Below are 17,731 nucleotides of genomic sequence, written 5' to 3'. Positions count from 1 at the left end.
GAGATGGAGGGGAGCTGTCAGGGCTCCACCTGGCCTGGAGATTCCCAAAGGCAGCGTGGTTCGCAGACGCATGTGTAATACATGAAATCCCGGCGCATCCTGAATCGTTGAAGCCGAGCAGCTTGGAGGAGGTTCCTGAGGCGGTTGTGGAAGTGTGTGATTATAATAGCTGGAAGAGCTTTAATAGTCACTACCAAAAAAACCCTTCCACCTTGCTCCTCAAAATAAAGCCTTGGAATGAATGTGTTATTCCATTTGGGCTGCCGAAGCGGGAACGGTGCCAGGGCTGCGAGCGGAGCGACGCGTGATTGATGCTTCACCAGACTCAGCCTTCTGCTGTCAGGGAAGTGAGTCTGCGTTTTGCATAGCTGGCAAATGAGAGGAGCGGGGGCTTGGCGGCCGGGTTTGTGTTTCTAGAGCTTGATTAAGCTGATTGGCAAAGCTTGTGCTCCTTCTGAAAAGACAACTGTCAAAGCCGCCCTGAGATCCCATTGACGTGGGGTTGCAGACTGCTCGCAGACAGCTCGCAGGGTGGTGCTGGCGGAGCTGTCACGGAGGCGGCTTTCTGCTGAGCCTATTTAAAGCTCTAATAGGCACCTCTTTGTCAACGCCGGATTCTTCCTGTAGCTCCTGTTTGGTGTGGAGTGGAAGTTGCTGCGGCCGTTCTGCGGCTGGGGGATTTGTGAAGAGGTGCGGGTGCTCCAGCCCTGGCACCTCCCGTCCTCCTCTTGCCTCATCCCCGTCCTCTGCCTGTCTTCGTTAACAGGAAGCCTTAATGACTGCTTCGGTGGGGAGGGATACAGCAGAGGCCGCAGCGGCTCATGCATAAGTGCTCTCACTCAAAGTTGTCAGCCTCAAGGCAGGTTGAACCTGATTTTCCCCCCCACCTCCAGCCACTCATCTCCTCCTCTCGCAAATGCCAGGGCTTTCCTTTGCTGTACGTGGGCTCCGATTGCAGCAGCGCGGCTGGGCCCGGTTACCTGTGGTTTTCCTTCCCCCCCGCGTTGTTCTGAGCGGTGGGGAGCTGCTGGTGGGCTTTGCTCTGTGGGAACAATGACAGTGTTTGTGCTGGCAAAGCAGTGATTGCTCTTGGAGGAGGGCTGGCTCTCCGTGTGCAGCTTGTCTGCTCGTGCCTTTAATGGCATGGCTGCGCGTTGCGTGTCCCTGGAGCCCCTTGGTGCACGGAGTACCGAGAGGAGCATCCAAAGGTGGTGGCTGCTGGCCTCAGCGTTTGGAGTGGCCACAGGTTCCTGTGCTGCAGCTGGGAGGCTCCCATAGGAAGCACCCTGATGAATGCAGAATTGAAATGCTGTTTGGGAGTTGCTGTGCTCTGTCACTCTTGAGACATCTGTTCTTAATAGATAGGGCAAGGGGGAATGGCTTGAACCTGCCCGAGGGGAGGCTGAGCTGAGCTCTTAGGCAGAAGCTCTTCCCTGGGAGGGTGCTGAGGCGCTGGCACAGGGTGCCCAGAGAAGCTGTGGCTGCCCCATCCCTGGCAGTGTTCAAGGCCAGGTTGGACACAGGGGCTTGGAGCAAGCTGCTCCAGTGGAAGGGGTCCCTGCCCGGGGCAGGGGTTGGAACTGGAGGAGCTTTAAGGCCCCTTCCGACACAAACCAGGCTGGGGTTCTGGGATTGCTTCCAATTTTGCCTGGGTTTGGGATGGGTTTGGGGTTCTGGGAGGCGAGGGTGCCCTTGCTTGTGGGTAAGCCCAGCTTTTGCACCCCTTTGCCAGCGGTCGATCATGAACCTGTGCCTGTGGCAGTGCGCCTTGGCTCTCCCTCCCTGGACCAACATCCCGGTGCTGTTTGCAGGCTGTGAACCAGGCTCTGAGCCCTCCCAAGACAAGCACTGCTTTGTGGGGTCACGAGCAGCAGGCTCCCGGCAGCTCCTCGGTTCTTACGGGCCATAGGAAGTGGGTTTCCCAAGTGTTGGCTGTGGCTCTGCAGACGGGGCTTCAGGGAGGGCTTTGCGCTCAGAAACCTGGGCTTTAATGCAGGTGAGGGAAGAGCCTGGGCCTGCCAAGCTTCATCTGGGTTTGGGGACTGACGTTTGACTTGTGGGAAGGAAGATGTGACCTCAGCGTTTATTCTTACCGAGCATTCAGCCTAAGTGGCAGCCTTTCAGTGCAAGCAGTGACAGGGTTTCTTAGCATCAGGAATGGGGGAAGGAAAGCTGGTGCCTTTCCAACCGGGAACATGCATTAGTCCCCAGACGATACATCTTGCATTGGTTTTGAGGAGACATCATCCTGCTCTCCCCCAGACTTGGACGTGGTTCTTTTGCACTGGTGTTGACAGGCTGGCTTCTCTCACCTAGAGAGGAGCTGCGTTCAGTACTCTGCTCCTAGGGGAAAACCTTCCTCAGCAAGCGAAGTTAACCAGAGAACCATAGGATCCTTTAGCTTGGAAAGGACCTTTCAGATCATCGAGTCCGACCATGAATCCAACCCGGCCAAGTCCTTCACGGAACAGTTCCTGATCCAGCCTCTTCTCCAGACAGTGTTAGGCTGAGCCTAATCCTCCCATGGCTGTGGGCAGAGGTGGGAGCCTCCGCTCTGCCGGGCGACGCGGGCATTGTGAAACCCTTCCCGATCCTCCCCGGGCTCTCCGCGTGGCTTTGGACTTCCACTTTGTGCATTCGAGGCTTTAAAAGGGCTGCTTCCCCCCGGGGCTGGCACGTTGTGTGGCTGGGCTGCTCGTCAGTGCTGCCTGGAGAGAGGGAGCTCAGAGCCTGGCCTTCGGGAAGCATCTCCTGCCTGGGGCTCTGTGCCCGCTCCGGCTGCTGGAAAGGCTCGGGTTTGTTGGGCTCTCACGTGCTCCCGTGGGGCAGCACGGGTTGCTTTTTCCCTTTGTTTTTCCCCTTTTCCCCCCCTTCCTTGTGACCTTGCTGCTTGTTGGAGCTGTGCAGTGTGAGACCGGCGGGAGAAACCGAGTTCTGGCCTCCCTGCAGAGCACTATCACCAGGCAAGATCCAAAGGCAGATAACGGCTTCCCTCCCAGGGGAACGTCCCTGCTGGGCTGTTACCAGGTCTAGGTCTACCTCGTGCTGAAGCAAGTGGTCAGCCCTGCAAGCAGGGACTGCACCCCGGCGTGCTTCCTCCTCCCTTACCACTGCTTTGAGACAGGTACGGAGCTCCTGGCTCCTGATTGCACTCGTTTGAGCGCTGTAATTCATCACGGCCGCACATGTTCTGCAACCCTGCCAGCTATGTGGCTGGAGCGCTGCCTTTCGCAACGCAGGCGGAATTGCCGCTCTTGGAGCAGGGAGGGGAGCACAGCGTTGGCCCATCAGCTTCCAGGCATCCCGACTGCCGAGAGTTGCCCCAGATCCCTCTTTGCAAGCCACGGGCGCGGGTCTCGCCGGGCTTTCAGGAGGTGCTGGCCAGGGGTTCAGGCTGTGTTGATGAGCTGAGAGAGAAACAAGCTTTTCCTGCAGTCTGATGAGCCGTGCGCGCAGTTTTCTCCGGAGCGCGCGGATGATGGAGCTTGCGATGGGCCTCCGGAGGAAAAGCGGGGCTGGACGCCGGGAAGACAAATTGCAGCCTGCAGCAATTACAGCTTCTCTGGGTGTCTGAGACCGAAGCGATGCTTCCGCTGCTGGGGCTCGCGCAGCCTGTGGGTCATCCAGCCCGGGATACCTGATGCTTCCATGGTTTATCCGGATTTCCGAGAGCTCCCGGGGGGCTTCCTTCGTGCACCGCGTTCCTCACAGCCCCGCGAGCGAGTGAGCGGTGAGAGCAGCAGGGAGAAGGAGCCAGGCCTCCAGACACTTCCACTTACAGGGCTGTTGTCGTAGCGTAAGCTGCGCCAATTGAAACGGATGCAGCTTGTTCAAGTAACGGGCTCGGAGGCGACCCGGGGAGGATTGGTGCTGTCCGAACTCTGTGTGTATTCCTGACGTGCCGGATGGATTAGGAGCTTTAAAAGCTTTACGTTTCTGTGCTTTTTGGCATCGTCTCCTTGGAACCAGTGCGTCTCCGTAGTGAAGCTTTGGAAAGGAAAAGGTGCTTGAACGGGGAGTCCCAGACTAGTTGCTTCTCATTGCACTTGCAGTCGAGTGACAGAGGGGGAGAGACAGATGCTGCAGCTGCGTGATTACAGCAAATGCAGCTGTTAAGACACTTGCCTGTTTTCCTCCTAATGAGGCATCAGCTCTCTCCTGGTTCTGATCTTTGGGTACTGGCTTTATTCGAGCAGCAAATTGGCCCAGTGCTGGGGGTTGATTTTTCCTTGTTCTGGTGCAGTTTGGGTTCAGTTGTCAAGATGATTTTACACAAGGAGTCCCGTTTGAGGAAGGATGCAGCACTTCCAACTAGCTTTGAAGTGCTTGGTGGGCTCCGGGTGCAGCTGCTTGGACTGAGCTGCTCGGAACTCGTCTCATTTCCGATGGAGCTGTAGCTAAGTCTCATCACCGTTAATCCAGTTCCCCAGCTGCAGGCAGCAAATGGGGAGTTCTGGCTTCAGGCTCTTCCAGTTCTTCGTGGTTTCTTGGAGGTTTCTGGGCACAGTTGGTTTGTCTTCCTTTGCTTTGTGAAGCCATCCAAAGGTGGCAGGAGGATGAAGAGCCTGACACTCTCCCTTCCCAGCTGAAAGGAGTACAGTGCTGACTGTAAGTAATCTTGCTTGACTCTGGAGGCACGATACTCTTGACTGTCAGAGGGTTCAGTTTGAGCAGCACTCAAAAGCTTCACTTCTATTTTGTGCTGGGGGAAGTAAAGGGGTTGCTAGATTGTGGGTAAAGCAGTAGTATTCACTGCTCTGTGCTTTTTGTCAAGGAGGGGATGAGCAGGAGCATCCCTGTCCTGGGTTCAGCAGTAGCAGTCACTTTTCTCCTTCTTAGTAGCTGGTGCAGTGCTGTGGTTTTGACTCTCAGCCTGGGAGCAGCGCTGATAACACCGATGGTTTTAGTTGCTGCTCAGTAATGTTTACTCTGACCAAGGACTTTGTGAGTCTCCTGCTCTGCCAGGGAGGAGGGAAAGCTGGGAGGAAGCAGAGACAGGACACCTGACCCAAACTGACCAAAGAGGTATTCCATACCACAGCATGTCATGGCCACTCTATAAACCAGGGGCAGTTACCCAGAAGGGTTACATCACTGCTCGGTCAGGCTGGGTATCGGTCGGTGGGTGGTGAGCGGTTGTACTCTCTTCCCTTGTTATTTCCCTTATCATTGCTGCTAGTGGTGGTAGCAGCTGTGGTTTGTGTTATACCTTAGTTACTGGACTGCTCTTATCTCAACCCGTGGGGGTTACATGCTTTCCATTCTCCTCCCCATCCCTCTGGGAGCAGGGAGTGGAAGGGGGGGCAGTGAGCGAGCGGCTGCATGGTTCTGGGTTACTGACTGGGTGTAAACCACGACAATCCACTTGCAAGGCATTCCGTATGGAACAGACAGTTCTGTGGGCATGGGGATGCTTCTTGGTGGTCCAGCACGCTAAAGATGGCTTTTGTTCAACAGAGTAAACAGTAAGATGGTTTGGTGCCTGTTGCTGGATGTGTGCTTGCCATGGGAATGAATGTTAGGTGTTTTTCTTCATGCCTGTCACAGTACCTCTCCTCAACTGGCAGTGGCATCACTACAGCAGACCTGCAGCAGGCCCTCTTTGATGCAAGGCTTGGCGTGGCAAATCGTGGAGAATGGAAAAATGCATGGAATATTTGTCCCTGTCAAGTTTGAGACTGGAGATTGGGAACAATTCCTGCCCCAGAGGGTGCTCAGGCATTGGAACAGGCTGCCCAGGGCAGGGCTGCAGGCACCGGCCCTGCAAGTGCTCACACCCCGTGGAGATGAGGACTCAGTGCCATGGGTTAGGGTGGCCTTGGCAGTGCTGGGGTAAGGGTTGGACTGGATGAGCTTGAAGCTCCTTTCCAGCCTGGTTGATTCTGTGGTTCTCCAGGCTGAGGGTGACTTCTGTGGAGAGGTGAGAGAGCTTCTCCAAAGGAGGTGTCAAGGAACAGATGTAAACCACTGAAACACTGCATGAGTAGGACATGGAGCAGCTGTTGGTTGGTACCTCCTTTCTCTCCCTCTTGCTCACAACTTAAGGCCCCTTCTAAACCAAACCATTCTATGGTTCCATACTAAATTCACATTATACATGGCTCTGGAATAACAAGGCTCATCAATGATGCTGAACCTGGTTGTTCCCACTGTTGGATTCATATGTCAGAGGAAGGACCTGGGAGGATAAACGGTGAACCACTGTGGGTCATGGCAGTTATTTTATCATGGTGATATCAGGGGGAAGTTCCCTGTGGAGAAAATGCCCCTTTTTAACCACACTTGGTAACTGATCCACTCAAAACTGGGTTATTTATGCCAGTAACATACCCAGAGTGTTGGGCCAGTGCAGAGCAAATGGGACTTAGTCGTGGGTTTGAAGAGGAACAGAATTCACCTGCCTGTGGGTTGATAGTGGGGTCTGGAGGAACAGCCCTCTCCTGGTCTCCAAGCTGAGTAGGTTGGGAGAAACTTGGCTCAAGTTTTTGCTTGGTTAGCCAAGAAATTCCTTGTGGAGACTTCGGAGAGAGTAAATGTCACCTTCTGCCATTGCTGAAGTTACTGCGATTGTATTTCTGTGGCTTGTTCCCTGTTTCTGCTGTAAAGCTGGATTTGGGAGGGTTCCCGTAGGGAGAGAGGCTGAGAAAGTTGGGGCTGTTCAGCCTGGAGAAGAGAAGGCTGCGGGGAGACCTCAGAGCAGCTTCCAGTGTCTGAAGGGGGGCTATAGGGATGCTGGGGAGGGACTCTTCATTAGGGACTGCAGTGACAGGACAAGGGGTAACGGGTTCAAACTGAAACAGGGGAAGTTTAGATTGGATCTAAGGAGGAAATTCTTTCCTGTGAGGGTGCTGAGGCACTGGAATGGGTTGCCCAGGGAGGTTGTGAATGCTCCATCCCTGGCAGTGTTCAAGGCCAGGTTGGACAGAGCCTTGGGTGCCATGGTTTAGTGTGAGGTGTCCCTGCCCATGGCAGGGGGTTGGAACTGGATGATCTTAAGGTCCTTTGCAACCCTGACTGTTCTGTGATTCTGTGTGGAAGTGTTGCTGGATGGTGCTGCTGGTTTCCTTGCTGGCACTTAAGGGATTCACTTGGCTGTAAATGCCCGGCTGGGTGCAGTTGGCTTATTTTGTCTGTCCACGGGTTCCTAGGTGCTTCCTTCTTCATCTGCAGGTCGGTGCTTCCGAGTATTGGAGCAGCTGACCTGTGGGAGGGAGAACTTGGGGACCAGATGCCAGGATTTATGTAGATATAATCTCCTTTTATTAAACCGTAATAGAACAAAGCTGCCTGTGATTGTTTGATTGCTGCTCGTGCCGGAGAAGCTGTCGTGGCAAAGGGCTTATGTGAGTGAGACGCTTAAAACAGATTGAGCTGGGTCCTGGTGCTCTTCCCACTGTAATGCGGTTTTGACTCTGTATCTCTGTTGTCATCTCTGCGTGTCCAGCTGGAGTGTTCCTCTTGACATTCCTGGTTGCAGCCTGTCAGTGCTGAAGGCTGGCTTTAGAGGATTAGCTGGAAATGTGTCGCAGCAGGGCAGGATGCTGCTGTTTGTTCCGCACTGAAAGGCGGGTCTTGTGGCCAGGCTCAGGGGAGAAGGAGATGGATTTCGTGCACTTGGAGGATGGATGCTCTCACTCATCCGAACCCTAACGGCTTATGAAAGTCCAGCAAGTGAAGGATGTGCAGTGAGCGCTCAGAAGGTCTGGCTGCTGCTTCTGGAGGCTTGAGCAGAAAGAGGTGGCTGATGCTGTGAGCTTGGTGCTTCCCTGTGAGGGTGCTGAGGCGCTGGCACAGGGTGCCCAGAGAAGCTGTGGCTGCCCCATCCCTGGCAGTGCTCAAGGCCAGGTTGGACACAGGGGCTTGGAGCAAGCTGCTCCAGTGGAAGGGGTCCCTGCCGGTGGCAGGGGTTGGAGCTGGAGGAGCTTTCAGGTCCCTTCCATCCCAAATGGCTCTGTGGTTCTTTGCTGGTTTCTAAGGCAAGCCATGGGTGTGTGTTTGGGGGTTCTCACCTCTCCGCTGAGCACCTCTGCCAGAGGCTCAGTTTCTGTGTAGGGACAACAGAAAACAGGATGAGAGCTGCAAGGAAAGCACTGGCCCATAGAGTGTGGGAAGTTCCCCTTCCCAGGGCATGGTGTCGTTGGGTGCGTGGTCTGCCCCTGCCAAACCCTGCTCTGCCCCGTGTGTTACTGACCTTACAGCCCCCTTGCAGAGCCCAGAGGTGCTGTGTGGTCCCTCGGGCCTCTTGTGCAGGTGGAATTCCAGCTCTGGAGGTCACAGTCTGCATCCCCCTCATGCCCAGAACCTCTTTCTCTTACCCGAAGGACATGGATATACAGGAGTGTTTGCTCCCCACAGAGCACTGCCGTTTGGGCACAGCCATGGGGTGCACCCTGGCTGTGATGGGCTGTAAGGAGTCAGTTATCCCGAAACACGTTGGGAAGAGCCTGACATCTAGAAAAGCAATGAGCAAACCACAGTGGTTTTCAATTCCTGAGTTTCTTTTAGTTAATGCATATGTAAGCAAGTCAATTAAAACACACTGGGCTTATTTCAAATAGATAATGTAATTATCAGCTTGATTAAGCCATATCAAATGAGCAGTTGTTGTAATTCAGTAGCTTGGTTCTAATCGCTGCAACAGCAGTGGTAGCTTTAATTAAAAGCCTCCAAGTGTCAGATCAGTGTCAGTGGTGTCGATTGAGGGCTGGCCCAGCCAAATACCTGGTTGCAGGGCAGATCAGACCACTCCTACATAGATGGTGATACAAGGATCAACTCCTTGATACCCATAAAGGGAATCTGGGGTTTCCTAAATACCATTAAACACAAGGAATTGTCCTTTTCTGCTGTTCCCAATGCTCAGATACAGACTTAATTGAATCTCTTCCTATATCCCTCAGAAAGGCTGGGATGGACTCACTGCGTGACTGGAGCACACAACCTCTGCTCCTGGTGCTGTGGGTGTAGGCAGCCAGCTCTTGTCTCCGTTTCTGCTGGGTTTGATGCCTCCTCCTCACCCTTCACAGAATCACAGAGTAGTTTGGGTTCGAAGGGACCTTCAGCACTCATCTAGTCCGGCCCCCTGCAACGAGCAGGGACACCTTGGCCTAGATGAGGTTGCCCAGAACCACATCCAGCCTGGCCTGGAATGTCCCCAGGGGTGGTGCATCCGCCACTGCTCTGGATAACGTGCTCTGCCTCTTGCACTGAGGGCTTTGGAGCGAGCCGAGCTGGTGCCGAGGCTGCAGTGCCTTGTGCCTTGCAGGACAGGTTCCCTCCTGCAGTAAATCAGTGCAGGACCGTGTCTGCGATGTTCTCCCCGCGCGGGAAAGCCCAGATGTGCTGAAGCCATCCCATGCGTGGCAGCTTGCTGAGGTGCTGCTGTGCTCAGCCCTGCCCTCAGCGAGGCGGGTGCAGATCCGTATCTCGTTCTAGCTCGGTAATTGGTTGGGGTTGAGCAGGGACTTGACACGGCATCTCCACGGGAAGTCAGGAATGCCCTAGAGCTGAGGCATTCCTTTTCCTCCCATGGATATCTTCTTAGGGCCTTCCTGCTGAACGTGGGGATTTAGTGGTTTGACATCCACAACTTCTGTAAAATGCAGCTGTGGGGAAGGACAGGAGCAGCAGGAAGCCAGGTTCTAACCTGCAGAGAGGGATTTAGTTTATTGATGTTGGCAGATCTCAGCTTCATAGACCACGTTTGCTTTTGCTGCGAGTAGGTGGACTTCTTGTTTTCCTTCTGATTGTTTCTGAAATGACAAGGAACCAAAGGCCTGTATCAACATGCAGGCAAATACCTGGGATTTGCTTCTGGACCAGCGCTGGGATGAGCTCCGGCAGCTTTGATGAGGATTTGTAACGTGTTCGGAGCATCGTCGGTGCGAGAGGGATGTGGGCTGGGGCTGCTGAAGCAGCTTTCTGGCCATCCCCTGCTTTCCCAAGGTGTTTGTTGTCCCCGCCTTGCTTTTAATTACTGTCGTGTTCTATGGCTTAATATTAAACCCCATCTAATTGTATCCCGTCTCTTAATAGGCTTAACTGCCCATCACCCAGAAAGGCTGTTCTGTGTGCAGAACCAAGCTCCCCAAATCTTTCCTAATTGGCAGGTGGTGCCTTGTGAGGCGCTGGGTCCCTCGCAGTGACGTTAACAGAGGTTTCCTTCTGTTCCTTGCAGGATTGGGCAGTGATCCTATGACGCATGCCCGGAAGAAACAACTTTTCCTTCTGAAGCATCCAGCTGGTTCTGCTGCCCGAGCGTCTGCACCCGCAGGCAGCAGGAGGATGGACAGGAGCGGCGCCGAGGGCGGAGAGCAGCGGGATGGAGACGCCTGCGAGGCTCCCGACTGCCCCAGCGGGTTTGTGGGGACCAACAGGAGTAAGAGCCTGCGCGAGGTGCGGAAGACGTACCCGCTGCGCAGGCGCCTGCTGCCCTCCGTCAACAAGAAGACCTGCAAAGTGCTCCTCACCCGGCTGGAGGACGTGGCCGGATCCCTGTCCAAACAGCCCCAGAGCTGTAAAGCCAAGGCTCTGCCCAGCTGGATGGGTCTGGGACCCGCTCTGTTCTCGGAACAAGCTCAGCCTGGGGGAGCAGGGAAGAGTGATTCACCTGGGGAAGCGGGCACCGTAACTCCCGCAGGGACGGGGCAGGGCCTGGAGCCTGCTCCGTCCGAGCCCCGCAAGCGCCGGCTGGCCTCGCTGAACGCAGAGGCTGTGAACAACCTGCTCTTTGAGCGCGATGATGGCTTGCTGTCCGGCCGGCGGTTCCGCAGGGACTCCCTTAAAGCCGGTGGAGACTGTGCCGGGAAGAGCTTGCAGTGCAAAGCTGGCGACAGCTGGCCCGCGCTCGACAAGCCAGCTGTGAAAGCAGGTAAAGGCAAACAGCGGCACGAGCCCGGCCAGAAGTGCGGTAGCTGTGACCACGCGCTGGATGAGGTCTTTGACGATGGGACGAAGAGGGAGGACGCTGCCATCTCCCATCATCCCACCCCAAAGAGACTGGCCAGCCTCAATGCTGTGGCCTTCCTGAAGCTGACCCATGAGAAAGACCAACCCCTGAAGCCGAGGAGTAAATCGGATGGAGAGGGCAAGTCCGAGAACCACTGTTCCAAATCCACGCTCAAATGGGCTAAAACCAGCAGGAAGAATTGTGTCAGATCCAAGAAGGAATTGGCAAGCTTAAAATTGGAAGGTCAGCACGGCTGGCCAGGACATGCTCTGGGAAAAGGGGAGCAGCAGGACTCCTCAAGGCTCTATGGGACAGCAGAGCCTGTCCCGTACGAGTCCCTGTCCAGCTCCTATGCTAGCACGGAGGGTTTCTACCACAGACTGCCTTTGCTTATGGGTGGACAAGCTTCCATGAAGCCAGAGTATGGAAGACCTGGAGAGAAATCCCCGACCCCCAAACAGGAATTCCATCAGCCTTCCTTTCCCGTGCAGCAGTTCCCTCCTTTGCCCGTGCCCGGCAACCACACGGATTGCGGATGTCTCTATGAATCCTCGGATGTGACTCCCTTGAATGGGTTTTATGTTTATTGTGGCCAAAGCGGGTACGGTGGCTACTCTCACTGCTCCGGTTACCCCAAGGAGGAGCTTTCGCAGTCCGCGGCCTGCGAGGGGCTCTTGGTATCCCCCAGCTCCCTGCCGTCGGGTGCTCCCTTCCAGCCGCTGCACTGGCGCAACTCCCCGTACTGCTGCGGAGAAGGGACGGCGCTGAGCACCTACAGCCTCTGCGGGGTCGTGCACGTGCCCGAGGGCAGGATCGGCAGCGTGCACGCCAGGCGGAGCAGCTACCCCTTCAAAATGCCTTTTGCAGCAGGTAAGGTGCGGGCTGCGGGCTGCAGGCGCGTCTCATTTGGTGCTGCAGGAGAGGAGGGCTGCTGCCGGAGGAAGGGATCTCGGTGGTGCCAGGAGGCAAGCTCCTTCTGCACGCGGTGCTGCTTGGCTTGGCAGGCTCGGAAAGGAGCCGTGTTTCACCTCCTCTTCCATCGTTCTGAGCCCTCAGGGGGTTTGCCCCACTCAAAGGTCTTCTTGGTGCGGAAAGCCCAGGATCAGGGAGAGGGTTTGGGCAGTGAGGAGGTGACTCATGACCTGTCATGCTGGAGCTTCGCTTTGATCTGGGTGAAGCGAGGGGGGTTTAGTTCCTACATGCTCTGCGAGGCTTCTGTGCCGCTTCATCGGGCTGAGTTACTCCTCCGCTCCCAAAAGCTTGCTCTTGGGACTGGAGCATCCTTATGGAGCGGTGTGGGGAAGCAGAGGGGGCCTGTCCGGCTCTTGCTGCTGTGAGGCCTTTTACAGTTACAGGTCAGGGCTGGGCAGCAGTTCAGTTTGAGTCTACTCTTTGGACCGATGCTCGCTGGTATCTCGCTGCGGTGGTGAAGGTGCCGGGTACACTGTCAGCTGGTGAGGACTGGGCCCGTCTTTGCTCTTAATGTCTGACAATGAGGCATTGAAATGAGAAAAGGCGAGGGCACAGGAAGTGGGGAGTTGTTTGTGTGGCTCCCTTCTGGCCCCTGCCCCTGTTCCAGGCCTTGCCTGAAGCGCTTTATCCTGAGCTCTGCCTCTGCCATTGAAAGCACCTTTGGTTGTCGGGGTGGTGTTCATCAGGCACCAGCACCTTGTGCAGCAGCCATCAAGTGGTCCCTACAGGAGGCTGCTGCTTCACCCGCTGGGCGCGTGGACACGAGCCTGTCCCTTAACCACACGTTCGAGTCAAGCAGGGCATCACCTACCCGCTTGGACCAGGTCTCCAGGTGGGAGGCTGAAGCCCGGGTCCGGTGCTGGGTTTGAGCCGGGCTTTGTCACCTGTAGGAAGCTGCTGAAACCCAGGAGTGTTTGGTCGCAGGAGAATTCCCTGTCCCTGGAGCCGCCGCTGTCCCCTGTGGCTGCAGGTCCCTTTCAGGTGGAATGCTCTCCAGCCAAGCTCGGCAGCAGTCTGACAGCTCCCCAGGTACTGCCCCAGGTCACAGTCTGCTTGGCTCCTGCACTTGGACGTGCTGGGGCCTCCAATGCGCTGCAGCCAGGAGGATGCAAACACCGTGGTCTTCAGCGTGCAGCCCCCTCCATGGCCTTGGTGACTGCTCCCGGTGCTGGCAGCGGCAGTTGTGGCTCTTGGGGCATGTATTTACTGCCCGTGTGTCACCCCACTGCCAGCATCTTCCCTGGTGTGGTCTCCCTCCTGCGAGCTTGTAACATCCGAGTGGTTTAGACTTTGTTCTGTGGGTTGAAGCGTGTAGGGAGGACTCCTAGGATATAAACGGGAATTAAGCTTTGGAGCTCATTTTCCTGTATGTGTGCACCTCGGGCACCTCAGCCTTCCCTGGAGTGGGTGATTTTAGGGAATTAAAGGAGGACTTTGGCTGCAAGCAGGAGGCTCCCATCTGAGAGCGCTGCTCCGAGGGGATCCAGCTGGATGTGCCTTGTGTTGTATCTGCCTGTCCTGGTGTGTTCAGGGTGAGTTCAGGACTGACAGGCTGAGAACACTGGGGCTGTGCAGCCTGGAGAAGAGGAGCTGTGTGGAGACCTCAGGGAAGCTTCCAGTGTCTGAACGGGGCCACAAGGATGCTGGGGAGGGACTCTTCATTAGGGACTGGAGTGATAGGACAAGGGGTGATGGGTTCAAACTGAAACAGGGTTGGAGATAAGGCAGAAGCTCTTCCCTGGGAGGGTGCTGAGGCGCTGGCACAGGGTGCCCAGAGAAGCTGTGGCTGCCCCATCCCTGGCAGTGTTCAAGGACACAGGGGCTTGGAGCAAGCTGCTCCAGTGGAAGGGGTCCCTGCCCGGGGCAGGGGTTGGAGCTGGAGGAGCTTTAAGGTCTTTTCCCACCCACACCAGGCTGGGATTCAGTGAGGTTCATATGGAAGCATCGCTGTCTGGTGCACATGGAGGGATCAGGCTGCCAGGTGTTTTGCAGGAGCAGTTTGGTGGGATGAGGTGGGGCAGGCTGGGGGAGATGCTGCCTTCCTACTGACGCAGGGGCTGGGAGCGCGTGCAGCCAAGCAGGCAGCCTCGGGCTCGGTGCTGCTGCCCTCAGCTGCTGTAGATGCCTTTGTGGAGCTTTGTCCTGCTTTAGCTCAAGCTTGCAAAGTGCTTTTGTAAGCAAGATCCTCCAAGGTGATTCACTGCTCTGGGAGGCCAGGCGGGACCCGAGCTCACGGCCTCATTTCTCTGCTCACTGCAGGAGCGTTTGCTGCTGGGGCTCAGCAGAGTCTGGGATGGTCTCTACCAGTCCTCACGCTCCTGGTCCAGCAGTGCCCTTGTTGCAGCCCTCGTACTGAGGGTCAAGCGGGAGCCTGGAGGCAGTGATTCCAATGGGAAGGCAGCAGTTACTGAGCTGGAGCCTGGTGAGCTCAGCTGGGTTCTCACGTTTAGGTGTTCAGCAGCCCCATGGCAGCCCCATTCAGCACGCTCCGGGCTGGAGGCATCTCCTGGGGGTTGCCTGGAGCCACCCTCGTGGTCACCCCAAAGGGCTTTCAGGTGTAGGAAGCAGGGGTGTTTTATACTGGCCTGGGAGCTTCCTCCCTGCTGCCAGAAGGTAACTGAGATCCTCCTTGCTCTTGTGCTGCACGCCCTGGCCCGGGTTGAGGGCTGGTTTTGTGCCTCCTGGGGCGGTGTGAGGTGTTCTTGTGCTCCCGAGAGGTGGAGCCAGGCGAGGGACCAACCTGTTGTGGGACTGAGCCTGCTGCAGGGACCTGGCTCTGCTGGCGGCAGCAGCGTGATTCATCTTACAGAGCTTTGTTCCACCTTGTTTGATGCTTGTGGAGCTCATTTGGAGGATCTTCATTTTCCCTGGTTGGAATTTGGCTGTTTGAAGGAAGCCGGCTTCTTCCTCAGTGTGGTTTAATCCTTCCCTCGTTTTGATAAGCCTTTGAGTTCTTTTATACGTACTGAGATGCCAGAAGTGCTCTGGACACCAGCCAGTCCGATGTGTGTTACTGACTGGTGTGCCGTGGGCCATTTCAGATGGGTTCGTTGTGGTGTCGTCACTGGCACCGGAGCAGCACAGAGCTGCTTAGAAATGTCCTTGCTTTTAGAGTCCAGTGACAGTGCAAAACGAAGTTACAGTGGGAAGAGACTGCACTGCTGTACTGCAGTAAAGGGGATGATGCTGCGAGGGCTGGAGCAGCTCTGCTCTGGAGCCAGGCTGAGAGAGCTGGGCTGGGGCAGCCTGGACAAGAGAAGGCTCCTGAAGGGGAGACCTGAGAGCAGCTCCAGTGCCTGAAGGGGCTGCAGGGAACCTGGAGAGGGGCTTGGGACAAGGGCCTGTAGGGACAGGCCAAGGGGAATGGCTTTAACCTGCCTGAGGGGAGACTGAGATGAGCTCTCAGGCAGAAGCTCTTCCCTGGGAGGGTGCTGAGGCGCTGGCACAGGGTGCCCAGAGAAGCTGTGGCTGCCCCATCCCTGGCAGTGTTCAAGGGCAGGTTGGACACAGGGGCTTGGAGCAAGCTGCTCCAGTGGAAGGGGTCCCTGGGGTTGGAGCTGGAGGAGCTTTAAGGCCCCTTCCAACACAAACCAGGCTGGGGTTCTGGGATTCCATGGATTTCAGGTGGAAGCGGTGGCAGCTGGGGGCACCCTCGTGTAGTTTTCTGTATTTCAGATGGGCTCCCTCTGGGATGTCTCTTTTCTCCCCCCCGTCAGAAGGCTGCAAGTCTCTGGACCAGCTGAACCTCACAATCCCCGTGGCCGGGCACCCCGCGTCGCCTGCCCACCCGCTCTCAGGATGCCCTGTACCCAGCGTGCCACCGGCTGCAGAGCCCGTTCCTCATCTGCAGACCCCCAACTCTGACCCTCAGACCATGGCCCGGGAATGTCCACAGAGCTCCAAGCCTCCCAGCGGCTCCAAGTCCGGCCTCCGCAATAGCCCGGGCTGCCTGCACGCCTCGGACAGCAAAGCAGCCGGAGGCCACTGCCACCCGAAGCAGCAGCGCATCAGCAGGAGGAGGGCGACCAACGGCTGGATTCCCGTGGGAGCAGCCTGTGAGAAGGCTGTCTATGTGGTGGTAGGTGCTGGGGGGTGCTGGGCGCTGTGGGTGCAGCTGGACCCCTTTGTGCCTGCAGCAAAGCTGGAGAGGGGCTTGGGACAAGGGCCTGGAGGGACAGGCCAAGGGGAATGGCTTGAACCTGCCCGAGGGGAGGCTGAGATGAGCTCTCAGGAAGCTCTTCCCTGTGAGGGTGCTGAGGCGCTGGCGCAGGGTGCCCAGAGGAGCTGTGGCTGCCCCATCCCTGGCAGCGTTGGAGGCCGGGTTGGACACAGGGGCTCGGAGCAAGCTGCTCCAGTGGAAGGGGTTGGGGTTGGAGCTGGAGGAGCTTTAAGCTCCCCTTCAACCCAAACCATTCCATGGTCTTCATGAAGACTTGAGAGTGTTTTGGGCCTTGCTTCAGGGTGGAGGTGCTCACTCTGTGCCATCTGCAGGCTCTTGGAGGCAAATGGTGAGTCAAAGCAGCAAACAGTGCCTTTTGGCTGGGCTGCAAGGCCAAGCTGCTGCTGGCCTTGTTTGCTTTCCTGCCCTGCTTTTACCTCCTCGCACAGCAGGACTGGCAGCTGGGGAAGGGAGGGGAAGCTGCTGCTTGCTGCTCCTGTGCTAGCATCGGCTCACAAGCCATGTGGACACAGGGGCTTGGAGCAAGCTGCTCCAGTGGAAGGGGTCCCTGCCCGTGGCGGGAGTTGGAGCTGGAGGAGTTTAAGGTCCCTTCAACCCAAGCCATTCCATGGTCTTCATTGGCTTTGGTGTTTGCAGGGGTGGCACCTGTGGCACGTGAGTCCATCCTACAGAGACCTCGTCCTCCGGCTTCTTCCCCTGGCATTAGGGCAGACCTCTCTGGGACGATGAGGGGTGGTTTAGCTGCACTGTGAGGAGCGGTTGTCTAAAGGCGGCTCTTGGAAGGTGTTGCTCTCACTGAGGGTGTCTGCAGCCCAGCAGGGCTGTCCCAGAGAGCAGTGTCCTGCTTCCCAGATGGACCTTTTCTAGCAAGCAGCATCCCCTTTCTTATGTGGTGGCATGGCCAGTCACTCCTTCCAGGACTCCTTGTCTGTCCTTGGCTCCTGCAGGATGGGAGATTTCCTGCTAGGGAATTGAATTAACTACAGCAAAGTCCACTTTGATTGAGGAAGAAGGTGATACCCATCGTGTTATTAAAACATCAGAGCTGTGGCCTGCAGACCTGGACCCCCGTGCTCTCTGGGGAGGTGGGACAAGGCGTAGACCATGCAGTAAGGTCCAGGCAGATGTGTCTGTGCTGCTGCTGGGTGCAGTGGTGTAAGCTGGAGCTGCTGAGAGCATCATCCAGGACAGGTTCTGTAGCTTCAGCTCTTCAGGCTGCATATGGGCACCATGGGCTGTGCAAGAATGAAGCTTGCCTCTTGCATCCGTCACTCAGACTTTGATACTTGGAAAGGAGCAGTACACCCTTAATCTCCTTAAGTCCTGGCACTTGAGGCTTCCGATTTTTGCCTGGGTGCTGTGGCAGGAGGTTAAACCCGTCCTGCACAGGCATTCCCAAAGGAGTTTTAGAACAAAAGGAACATAAATCCCTCTCATTTATTGTCCAAAAAGTGATCATTTTGTGATGTTAAGAGGCCATGAAGGAGGTGTTGGGAATCTTAAGGAAAGCTTTATGCCGTGGCCTCCCTGCCCTGGTTGTGTGAAATACCTAATGCTTTATTACGACATTTGTATCAGGTAAATGCATATTATTCAAAATACATCTTGTTTTCTGTAGCTCTGAGTGTGGC

At 56.2% G+C, this 17,731-nt stretch overlaps 1 protein-coding gene across 1 annotated transcript in view; it reads left to right on the top strand.

Annotated features, from left to right (window-relative positions):
• Positions 1-17,731, top strand: part of BAHD1 (bromo adjacent homology domain containing 1) — a 40,769-nt gene that overhangs the window by 17,821 nt on the left and 5,217 nt on the right. The window contains exons 2-3 of the mRNA XM_057430556.1: positions 10,178-11,818; positions 15,637-15,998. Coding sequence (XP_057286539.1) covers positions 10,195-11,818; positions 15,637-15,998 — 1,986 coding nt within the window. The 5' untranslated portion in view covers positions 10,178-10,194. The remainder of the gene's footprint in view (positions 1-10,177; positions 11,819-15,636; positions 15,999-17,731) is intronic.

The sequence above is a fragment of the Pezoporus wallicus genome, unplaced genomic scaffold (assembly GCF_028554395.1).
Source record: "Pezoporus wallicus isolate ANWC-B61680 ecotype Strahan unplaced genomic scaffold, APGP_CSIRO_Pwel_v1 contig_8824, whole genome shotgun sequence".
In the NCBI taxonomy this organism is placed as follows: Eukaryota; Metazoa; Chordata; class Aves; order Psittaciformes; family Psittacidae; genus Pezoporus; species Pezoporus wallicus.
This window is presented reverse-complemented; position numbering and strand designations above follow the sequence as displayed.